The 11,852-nt window shown below is 36.2% G+C and overlaps 2 protein-coding genes across 3 annotated transcripts in view; one reads left to right on the forward strand and one right to left on the reverse strand.

The window, feature by feature from the left end:
* The first annotated feature begins 1,263 nt into the window (after nucleotides 1–1,263).
* Nucleotides 1,264–10,363, forward strand: adkb (adenosine kinase b). Of its 2 annotated transcripts, none has more exons than XM_016448694.1 (11): nucleotides 1,264–1,346; nucleotides 3,828–3,902; nucleotides 4,060–4,113; nucleotides 5,515–5,593; nucleotides 5,714–5,886; nucleotides 6,777–6,885; nucleotides 7,016–7,186; nucleotides 8,072–8,107; nucleotides 8,252–8,366; nucleotides 8,449–8,535; nucleotides 9,719–10,363. In XM_016448694.1, exons 1-11 carry the CDS (start codon nucleotides 1,288–1,290, stop codon nucleotides 9,841–9,843), a joined length of 1,083 nt encoding a protein of 360 aa, XP_016304180.1. In that variant the 5' UTR covers nucleotides 1,264–1,287; the 3' UTR covers nucleotides 9,844–10,363. The 2 variants fall into 2 exon arrangements, with proteins under 2 accessions (XP_016304180.1, XP_016304182.1); XM_016448696.1 differs by lacking the exon at nucleotides 1,264–1,346 and adding an exon at nucleotides 1,887–2,032.
* LOC107659639 (dual specificity phosphatase DUPD1-like) overlaps nucleotides 9,932–11,852 on the reverse strand; it is a gene marked incomplete at its 5' end in the record, with an annotated part of 2,703 nt that continues 782 nt past the window's right edge. The window contains 2 exons of the mRNA XM_016448651.1: nucleotides 9,932–9,948; nucleotides 10,800–11,023. Of these exons, the coding sequence (XP_016304137.1) occupies nucleotides 9,932–9,948; nucleotides 10,800–11,023 (241 nt within the window). The remainder of the gene's footprint in view (nucleotides 9,949–10,799; nucleotides 11,024–11,852) is intronic.

An 11,852-nucleotide genomic window follows, 5' to 3' on the forward strand; every position in this document is an offset into this window, starting at 1 on the left:
ACACACACGCACACTCACTCACTCACTCACTCACACACACACACACTGCCGTCCTTGTATTTCCACTAAGACATCACTGTGCTCCATACACTACTACAGAAAGCACACTCAAGTATATTTATGAGTGAGAATCAGCTCTTTGCTATATTTGCTTTTTCTATCGCTTTGGAGACCAGCAGTTTAATGTAAATAATGTGTTCATCTTTAAAGACAGCCTGTAAGACCTGATGTGCCTTGTCATAATAAAAGAACTAATTATCAACTCAATCAGATGGGTCGGACTATATTTGTTGGCATTTCTTTAAATGGTCAATGAATATGCATTATATATTGCTTTAAAGGTCATGCAAATGAGATTGGCCTTCTAAATATAAAGCTATTTATTCAACATTAATGTTCGTATTATTTCTGTTGTCACTGACACTCAAGTCCATTTATGGCACTTTTTACCACAGTTAACCCTCTATGACATTCATTATGTTCTAACAATTAACTGTTTTTGATCAATTACAATATTTTTTTGACATACAACATCCCCGGTTAAAGTTAAAAAGTGATTTAAAAAAAAAAAAGAATAATTAGGGGAAATATCTATTTTTTTATCTATATCTAAATATCTATTTTATTAAACTATTTTTTATTAAATAGTATTAATTTATCTAGTGTATTTTTGAAGTTAAATATTTACACTATACAAATGGAACTCTTACAATCTCTCAATTTTTTTTTATAATTTCATATTGGAAATAAAATCTGAGCTCATCCTTACTATTACTTGTGTTATCTAATTTTTATTTTTTTTCTGAAATATTGTAAAACTTAAGTCTAAAAATGCTGGATGGAATAAAGAAGAAAAATAAATATGCATATTAATTCAATCTAAATAAAATTGATCTATTTTACCCCAAATGTATTTATGCTTATAGAAAAACACATTGATAGATTCTACACTTTTCTTTAATCTACTTTTTAACATCATAAACATCACATTTTATCCAAAGCGACTTAAAATCAACAAAAGAGCAATGATATGCAAGTGCTAGTTTTTAGCAAGTTTTTTAAAATTATATAATAAATGAAAAGAAAACGGATAGAATAGAAAAAGTATAGAGCAAGCTAGTGTTGTTGTTTTGTTTTTTTTTTGCTAGAAAAATGTTCCAACAATTTTGATGTATATTGCAAATGCAAAGCTGCTAAACGCATCAGTAGAAAATAAAGCGCGGTAGAGCAGCAGTGTGAGATCTGATCTGAGATCAGCTCGTGTTCTGTCTGTCTGATCACAGGAAGATGTCGGTGTGTGACTGCACTGCTGCACAGAAAAACACGCAGAACAAGAAGACACTGAGGTAAAATCACATAAGCGATATCTGATGCTCAGTATCACGATGCGCATGTGACACTCGTGTCGTGTCGAGTTCAGGGAGGAGATGTTTATGATTGATTTCATGATCACAGCTCATGCAGTAAACAGAGCATTATATCACGACATGCATCATGCACGCGTAGTTTATGATGCGATATGCAGAAATGACTCGAATGCATGTCTGTTTTGATGGTTGCGCGGCCGCCTGAACAAAATGTACCAGCGCATCCATTCCTGAGCTCGTGCATCATCGATTTGATATCAGGACGTCATATATAGCCTATGCAACACAGTGCATGCATGATGTTCACATGTCGTCATGTGTGCATGCGAGACACTGGATGCATGATTTTTGATTATTGACTTTTGTGGTTCGATCCTGTCAGATGCACGCAGCGAACGCGCTACACACGTCATGACATTTCAGACAGACCTTTAAAACACACATGGGCTTGTCAGCCAACCAGAATGATAGATCTATCCATCCGCCCATGCATGTGACACAACCAATCATCTGGAGCGGATTTGGATTTCCGGGTTGCAGGAATTTGAGTGTGGGAACTGATCACATGTGCTCACACACACACACACACACACACACAGAGCGTGCAGCAGAGCCACTGCTACTGCAGACAGTCAAAGTGTGTGTGTGATCATGCCTACAGTCAGGTAAGACTTCACTAATGCACTGCGAATATTTACTCCAGTCTCAGTCTCTGTGCTTGTCTGCTTCCGGTTTGGGGATTGTGTATGATGCAACATGCTTTATTTCCTCATTTCTGACATCTTAAGTAATTTTCTTACTCAGTTTACAATATATATATATATATATATATATATATATATATATTATAGTTTGTTCTAAAAAACATTATTCTGTATAACAAATGCTAAACAGTTTCTTCAGGAATTATGTAATGTTATTTCTGTAATGTTGAATAAAAAAAAACTCAAAAAGTTAACAGATATGGCTATTATAATGACCACATACACATGTTAATAAATTAGATAAATATGCATGGCTTTATGTAAATGAATGCTTATTTTACACAACATTTAAAAATATTAATATTTGAAAGCAGAAAATGTGCACTATTTATTAACAAGGTTATTAATATATATATAACGGGAAGGACACCTTCTGCTGATCCTCCACAATTCTTCTGGTGTTCTGTGACTCATGTGTTGGTCTTTTTCAGATTGATTTAGTCACGCATGTACACGCGTCACAGTAATGCATGCATTATATGCCAGAATGCATGATTGCACATGTGCAGTCACTGATCACTTGTGTTGCAGTTTTGTTTTTTTAGTTCCTCAATAAATGTATGCTTGTCCAAGTTGTATCCACAGCCCTGTGTGATTTTAATGGAGAACTTACTTAGTTTCAGATCATTTGCAGTCCGGTCCTGTGCATAGTTTAGTGTGTGTGTGTGTGTGTGTGTAAAGAGTTTAGTCAGCACTATAACATGTGCTCTGCTGTAAACAGTCCTTTTAAACCCATTAAACACACACTCTATTTGTTAAAAGATTCAAGGTGCATGAATTTTTCACAATGTTAATTCAAATTCAGAATGTCTGTAAACAGTGTTTTTGGTGTTAACCTCTAATGCATGTAGAGTTGACATGATACACAACTGGTTTGGTGTGTAAAATGGACATTTGTCAGGCTAATATTAGACGTGTGAGTTCATTCAGAGCCATGAAGAGTGAAGTTGACCAGAAAGCCTGTACAGTACCTTATGGTGCTAGCAACACCAAGGTCATGGGTTTGATTCCTAACTAATAAAATATATACCTTGAGTGCAATACAAAAAAATGCATCTGGCAAATGCATAAAAATACTGTAAATATAAATAATAAAAGCTGGAGAGCCAGAAAGTGGTTCTGCAGGGGTTCAGAACCAACAACCTTTTACAACGTCAATTTCACAGTATGGAAAAGAGCAGGAATTCTGGTCTATTTGGTTCCCTGGCTAATAAACACGCTTCTCATTCCAAGGCGTCAAGTCTCAAAGGCAGGGTCATGGAAACCCGATCGTGTGACCTCCACCTGTTACTGTCACAGAATAGATATGAAAGAAATAGTTCACTCAGGAATCTGCTCATCTTTTGTCATTCCAAACACTTGAAATATTTATCAGGAAACAAAAATGAGATGATTAGCAGAATGTTCATGCTGTTCTTATGCATATAATGAGTGATGAGTTTGGTGGCAGTTTTTGCCCATGACAAATTTGTGCTCTTCTATGCTTAAAAAAAAAATATTCCAATAAATAAATAATAATGCATAAATAGATTTGGAATGAGGGTGAGTAAATTCTAGAATTTTTAATTATATGCAATGCATGTTTATTTATATAGCATGCAATAGTAATTCACAATGCTTTACTTAAAGGTTATTCAAATATCAGTGCATTATTGTTGCAAAATGATTTATTGTGATCTGTGTCTTGTGTTTGCAGTCAGAATGCTCTGTTCGGGATGGGGAATCCGCTGCTGGACATCTCTGCCGTGGTGGATAAGGACTTTCTTGATAAGTGAGTGTTGTGTGTAACTGCAGACGGACGCAGCGCAGTGTTTAAAGGTCATGTGTGCTGCGTGTTCTTCTGATTGCACACGCTTGAGTGATCATACAGCCTCATATCCTCCAGCTCTGTTAGTGTGAACTAACTGATTGGATGTATTTGTGCACAGGTATGGCTTGAAGCCCAATGATCAGATCCTGGCAGAGGAGAAACATAAAGCTCTGTGAGTGCCGTCATCATGCAGTACTCTCACTGCAATGTTCCTTACTTTTATATATAGCCAGCAAAATCTTTGTGAATATAACACTACTACTACTACTGGTCAAAAATTTGGAATAATTATTAAAGGGGTCATATGATGCGATTTCAAGTTTTCCTTTCTCTTTGGAGTGTTACAAGCTGATTGTGTTTTGTTACTAGTTTAAGTATTTGCTATTGACTGTTCAAATGCAGAGTTTTGTGCATCGTGTGTGTGTGTGTGCGCGAGCGAGAGCGAGAGCGCGCGAGAGAGAGAGAGCGCGAGCGAGAGAGAGAGCGCGAGCGAGAGAGAGAGAGAGAGAGAGAGCGAGAGAGAGAGAGACAGAGAGAGGGAGAGACAGAGAGGGGGTTACATCACAGTGGAGTCAGCTGTCTTAACCGTGGCTTGTGTACTGCAAACACATACCAGCTTCATCACTGTGTCTGTCACGCGACTCTGTTCCCCTTTCGGGCTCTGTCTTTACATTTATTTTGAAAGCTGAAGCTCGCGATTATGATAAGGGGCGTTACATTTCCAACGAGTGCTTGCGGTGTTCGGCCAATCACAATGCACTGGGTCAGCTGGCCAATCAGAGCAGACTGCGCTTGTCGGAAGGAGGGACTTTGTAGAAAACGAAGCGTTTGAGAGAGGCGGGGCATAGAGGACCTACAATAATGTACAGTATTTGAAAAATTATGTGTTTTTTTAACATTAAAGCATGTCAACATATTCTGTTACACCAAATACACCAAATAATGATCTTTAAAAAAGCATCATATGACCCCTTTAATAAATTTGTAATAATTAATAAGCCTGCATTTATTTAATAAAAAATGCAATAAAAATTGTGAAATATTATTGCAATTTAATATAACTGTTTTCTATGTGAATATGTGTTCAAATGTAATTTATTTCTGTGATCAAAGCTGAATTTTCAGCATCATTACTCTAGTCTACAGTGTCACATGATCCTTCAGAAATCATTATAATATGCAACTTTTGACTGGTAATGTATCATAAATATTTGCTATAATTGCCCAGCCATAGTTATATAATATTATGTAGACTGGAGACAAATGGCACAAACAACATGTTAGGAAAATAAAATTAGGAAATAATCGGTGTAACAGTGATGAAATAAAGAGTTTGAAAAAGTTATTTTCTTTCTCTTGTTCATTCATCAACCATTCCACAAATATAGCTGCATAAAATATATCTATGACAATATACACAATATCAAAATTTAGCAGAATTGCTTTGGCATGTGAATGTTTTTTAGCATCTGTGGCCTGCAGCTGGTAGCAGCTCTCAGTTAATTGCATTTCATGCAGCGTACAGTAACTACAGGAATCAAACTCGTTTGTGTGCGTTTTGTTCTCGCTGCAGGTTTGATGAGATTGTGAAGAAGAGTAAAGTGGAGTATCATGCTGGTGGATCCACACAGAACTCTGTCAAAATCGCTCAAGTACATCTATAACTCTGTACTTTCTGTTAAAATGTCTATCAGGGGATTATGGGAAGGCTGTTTTATATCGCTAATTTAAACCAGCATAATAATGTACGTTCGATATCTTCTGTCTCTCAGTGGATGATCCAGGAGCCGCATAAGGTGGCCACCTTCTTCGGCTGTATAGGCACGGATCACTTCAGCGAGATTCTGAAGCAGAAAGCGGCTGAAGCTCATGTTGACGCTCATTATTATGAACAGAGTCAAGAACCGACAGGAACCTGTGCGGCCTGCATTACTGGAGACAACAGGTCAGATATAAAACAGTCTCTTCTGCTCATCAAGGCTGCGTTTATTTGATCAAAAATACTGTAAAATTGTGAAATATTCTTAGAATTTAAAATAACGACTATATTAGACTGTGATCAGTCTTCAGTGTCACATGATCTTCAGAAATCATTCTAATATGCTGATTTGCTGCTCAAGAAACATTTCTGATTATTATCAATGTTGAAAACGGTTCTGCTGCCCGATATTGTTGTGTAAATCATTACACATTTTAATTTTCAGGATTCTTTGATGAACAGAAAGTTCAATTAAACAGCATTTATTTGAAATGGGAATCTTTTGTAACATCATAAATGTCTTTACTGTCAGTTTTGATCATTTTAATGCAGCCGAATAAAATTAATTTATTAAAAAGAAATAAATCTTACTCAAAATTTTGAATGGTAGAGCAAATGAATCAAACCTATTTTTTTTTTTATCACAATTCATACTAAGAAAAAACACATGAAATAAGACATCAACCCATTGTAATATACCTAATGCACTGCTTTATCCAGGGCAACTCTAATATAATAATTTCAGATTATAGCAGATAATTTTAAAATATGTCTGATGAAATTAAGCATCATAACAATGTAACTATTGTAACTGCTTAATACTCCTGTAATATTTCATTATCAACTAAGCTGGATGGCTGATACCAATAACATTACCAATATACAGTTTCATCTTTATTAAACATCTATATGATTCATCTGTGCACTAATGCAGTTTCCCCTTCAGCGTTCAAACTGTTTATGACAATCCTGTCCTGTAATGATCCTTTGTGATTTTACAGACCCTCACACACATGGACTCATTTGAACCCGAGTCTCATTGGGATCAGTGTTTGACTGTTATTGTGTGTTTGCAGGTCTCTGGTTGCAAACCTGGCAGCAGCAAACTGCTATAATAAAGAGAAACATCTGGATGTTGATAGTAACTGGAGTCTGGTGGAGAAAGCAAGAGTTTACTACATCGCAGTAAGTGCTACCATCGTGTGTGTTTGAATGTGCAAATGGGAGAATAGAGAGATTTATCAGCAGCTGTAACTTAGGCAAGAAACTCGTGATGTCAAAAGTAGCAAGTAAAGTATTAATGTCTGTCCTGCAGGGTTTTTTCCTGACCGTGTCTCCAGAGTCCATCCTCAAAGTGGCCAAACACGCGTCTGACAACAACAAGATCTTCGGTCTGAACCTCTCGGCTCCCTTCATCAGCCAGTTCTTCAAAGAGCCGCTGATGAAGGTCATGCCGTACGTTGACATCGTCTTCGGAAACGAGACGGTGAGTCTTCATGTTCCTCGTTGGTTTTTAAGTGCAGAATCAGTATGAATACTTTCAACCCTATAAAGCCTGACGTGTGAAAAAATAGTCAGGAAAAAGTTGCATCTGTGTTTTTGTTGAGTATCATATTTGATCCATCAGGATTTTATGGCTCATATAGTCTGATATAGTGAGAATATGGAAGAAAAAAAACAGCTACATTTTATTCAGAGACTCAAACTGAGCAAAAATAGGCCATTTGGAGCAAATGCTGTTATTTATATTTACAAAAAGTGATGAAATTCTGATGCTTGTGATGTAAATCACTGAGACCTTTTTTTAACTGTAGAGCAGATACTGACATAACATGATATAAATATCAGTCGTCACTCTATATCTCCAGTAATATGTCTTAGTAAGATGAGATTGAAATGATCCAAACATATAATGCAATGCAATCCAATGCTGATTGAGAGCTGAAGAAATAAAGGCTCCTCAAAAGATCCTGAGGATCAGATTTGAGACTCTAAAACATGATTGATGGAGAATCAAGCAAAGAAACTGAGCAAAAATAGGCCATTTAGAGCAAATGCTGTTATTTATATTTACAAAAAGTGATGAAATTCTGATGCTTGTGATGTAAATCACTGAGACCTTTTTTTAACAGTAGAGCAGATACTTACATAATGTGATATAAATATCAGTCGTCATTCTACATCTCCAATAATATGTCTCAGTAAGATGAGATTGAAATGATCCAAACATATAATGCAATGCAATCCAATGCTGATTGAGAGCTGAAGAAATAAAGGCTCCTCAAAAGATGTGAGATGTTCTGGAGGCTTGTGAAGATCATTCCTCCGCTGAGGAACCGGCGGTGATGATTGCTTGATGTTTGTTTTACAGGAAGCTGCGACATTTGCAAAAGAGCAAGGCTTTGAGGTGAGTGAAAAATACAGTAATGCCATTTTTTTCTTGCACACTGAACACAAAAGAAGAAATTTTTATTTTTGGATCAACTGCTCCTATAATACACTCTCGGAACTGTATAATCACCTTCTTGCTCTGATGCTCGTGTTCCTGCAGACAGAAGACATCGCTGAGATCGCAAGGAGGGTTCAGTCTCTGCCCAAAGTCAATAAGAACAGGCAGAGGATCGTGGTCTTCACTCAGGGCAGAGAAGACACTGTGGCCACTGTGGGTACGTCCATCAAACAACATCTGGATGGGTTCAGATCATTTGAGTTGTGTTTCCTTAATTGTCTTTGTTTGTCTTCTTTCAGGTGATAAAGTGAAAATCTTTCCCGTTTTAGACATCGACCAGAACGACATTGTGGACACTAATGGTGCCGGTGACGCTTTTGTGGGAGGTAACTGATTCGGCAGTCATTTTAGGCCGCTTTTCTATAATTGATGTTTTTGAGTTATTAGTTCAATAATATATTATTATCATGCTAAAGTACACTGTATTTGATTTTTAGAAGTTGCAAATAGATTGTTGGAGTACGTTTTACAATAAATTACTATTTTAGTCTTTCTACTTATAATTGTCATGTTTCATTCAGTGTGTTACTTGCCATTTTTGTGTAATTATTTGCAGTTTCTGAGTGAATATTCTTAACACAAAGTAAATCCTAATCCACATTTTTATTTCAGCGCATATAAAATATATACAGTATGTATATGTATTTATAAGCAGGACTTTAAGTAGATGAAGACTTTTTGAGTACCTTTAGGCTTTAGAAAACCTTTAGGATGACATACAGAGTTTTGATATGATGCACCAATGTGATTCGTAAAATATAGCATAAAATATTGTTGTAAAATAACAATTATTTTACAACAAAAATTAAAAATGGCCAGCATGGGAAAATTGGGTATCGTTCAACTCTGTATGCTTCTCCAAATCTAAAGAGACAAGTCTTGTGATTTTTGGCCAAACCGTTCAGATATTATAAGCAAAAATTGCCTTTTTTTCATATCTCCAGACCACTAGGTGGCGCTGTGCTGAAGCTGTGCAGGGAGCCTCAGGTCATGGTTATGACTACACACTCTATGTTTGGTCTGAATATGCTAAAGCATTGGAGAGATATAGCCTCACGTCCACTTTAACAAGCTCTTCGTCAAATTCGTTTATGCGTTATTCAAGAACGGTTTGACTAATAAACTTGAATTTCATGTTTTTTTGTCGCCATGGTCTGAAAATGATCTGGTTTGATTTTCGCGAAAATTTTAACATCTAGGAGGAAAGTTATGTCATTCGTTTCTAGCCATTACAGTTCAAAAGTTATAAGCATAAATGTGAGTGCAACCTTTGGACAGTTGGTGGCGCTTGAGGGTTTGAGTTAGAGACTCCAAATTTGCTGTGGTTAATGTTCAGACTGTCCTCTATCCGTGTGCCAAATTTCACAACTTTTTACCATATTGTATGGGCTGCCTTAGACTCAAAGCAGAAGAGTTAGGATTAGGATGCTGTAGATATCAAGGCGGCTCACTAAGCTTTAGAACGGAGCCTACACATTAACTATATATGTTTGTCTATGTGTCCTGCAGGATTCCTGTCGGAGTTGGTTCAGGAGAAGCCGTTGGAGGAGTGTATCCGTGCAGGTCACTACGCAGCTAATGTCATCATCCGGCGAGTCGGCTGCACTTTCCCTGAGAAACCCGATTTCCATTAACTCCCTCACATATTTCCCAATACGGAGTCTTTCCATCTCATTTTTTTTGTTCTGAAATTCCAGCAACACAACCTGCGTGCCTCTGCATTCATTTACACACGTTTCCTGTTAAACTGGGCATTTATCAGGATTGCAACGACCACATATGTACACTCCGATGAATTTGTGTTAAAGTATGGTTTGTCCTTGATCTGTTTTTATGCTACATTGCAAGAACAACATTTCTATATTTAATTATTATTAAATAATTAAATTAAATATCTATGATATCATTTTAAGTAAGTGCATTTATATATCTCAAAAATAATAGTAGTAAATTAAAGTAACCGGATTATATAACAGGATTTTTGCCTAGCAAGTTGATGTCTTTCAGGTATATATTGTTTCTTCGAAATACCAAATTGTATCTTAAACGCACAAAAGTCTTTAAATACACATAAGCTGTATCTGATGTGGGAAAATTTTTCCACTTGCTCTTTCTGCTTATGGAACAGGACTGTTCAACTGACCAGTTTAATAAAAAGATTTTAATTGTTCCAAAGTTGTACATCTCTTGTTTTAAATTGTGTCCGTGTTGTTTTAGTATCCGTATTATTATTTTTATTTTTATATTTTGTTTTCATTTTAGTTAAAGTTTTAGTAATTTTGTGTTTTTGTCATTTGTGTTTGTTAGTTATTGTTTTCATGCGTATATAGTTTTTTATTTTATTTAGTTTGTTATTTAGTACATTAAGTTAAACTAAATTATATATTTGTAGAAATACTAAAATTTGAAATGGTTTGGCAACTAAATGAAACAAGTTAGTTTTTATTTATTTAATTTTAAAATAATTTTTATTTCAAGTAATTTAATTTTAAATGGTTTTAGTTAGCTGTCATAACCGGTGTGTGTGTGTGTGTGTGTGTGTGTGTGTGTGTGTGTATTCTCATATTTAGATAGGAAGAAGCTCTAATACCTGGAAAAAGCTTTCTGTTAGCATTGCCGTGTTCTGCAGCAGAATAGAAGTACTGGCTGAGGTTGAACGTAGGAATGTCCTCCGCTGTGATCCCGTAGTAATGCACGTCCATGTCTCTGTAGTATTCAGCGCCGGTATCCACACTGTTCCACTCGCCCTCCGCAGCGTTCAGGATGTGCGTGATGCCCATCGTCTTCAGCTTGTATCGGTCCTTTGCTGTTTCTCTTCACAGAAACACAACAGCTTAGACTAGTCCACCATCTTACTCCCATTATAAACTGCCTTCCCATCCCATGCCTTCAGAAAAACACTCCACTGGACATTCGCATACATCTGCACTTTGCACTTTAACTTAGCTGCATGTGCACTATAGACACTTGCACAACTGCACAAGGGTCAGTTACACACATCCACACTCAGCCAAATAATGCACATTATTTAACATTATTTAGTCTGCTCTGAGCCACCTCAATTGTGCACTAGCACTTTATTCTTACACTTCTAACATTTCTTACATTACTACAATTTTAGAGTTCTACCTCATGTTAATTGCTCTTGTTAGGTTTAGTGTGCTCTTATGTTTAATTCCTGTTGTCATGAACTTGTGTGTATACTTGTTTTGTCAGTGTCTTGCACCTTGGTCCGTCAGAAATGACATTTCGCTCTTCTGTATACTGTGTATGCGGAAGAATGACTATAAAGTTGAATTGAGTTGAGTTGAAGTATTTTTTCCATATGGTTCAGTCAAATTCTCCCAGTCACACTAAGAACGATGTCTGTAACCTATAAAAATCGTTCAAACTCTCCACGACAAGAACTACAACTATATACTGTAGTTGAAATCACTTTCGGAGCCAATCAGAATCCATACAATTTAAAAAAAGACCATTAGCGGTATTTGTTTACTCTCTTCATTGACTCTATTTCACATTTTTGCATAAATTTAGAACTGACTGACTTGTATTTTTAAAGTTAAAATGTCTTAATGATAGATTTGTTTCTTACAAACACGCAGCGTTTTGCTTTATAAGACGTTAATTGATTGTCTTTAGT

This window comes from Sinocyclocheilus anshuiensis, unplaced genomic scaffold (genome assembly GCF_001515605.1).
Source record: "Sinocyclocheilus anshuiensis isolate Anshui unplaced genomic scaffold, SAMN03320099.WGS_v1.1 scaffold75, whole genome shotgun sequence".
Taxonomy (NCBI): domain Eukaryota; kingdom Metazoa; phylum Chordata; class Actinopteri; order Cypriniformes; family Cyprinidae; genus Sinocyclocheilus; species Sinocyclocheilus anshuiensis.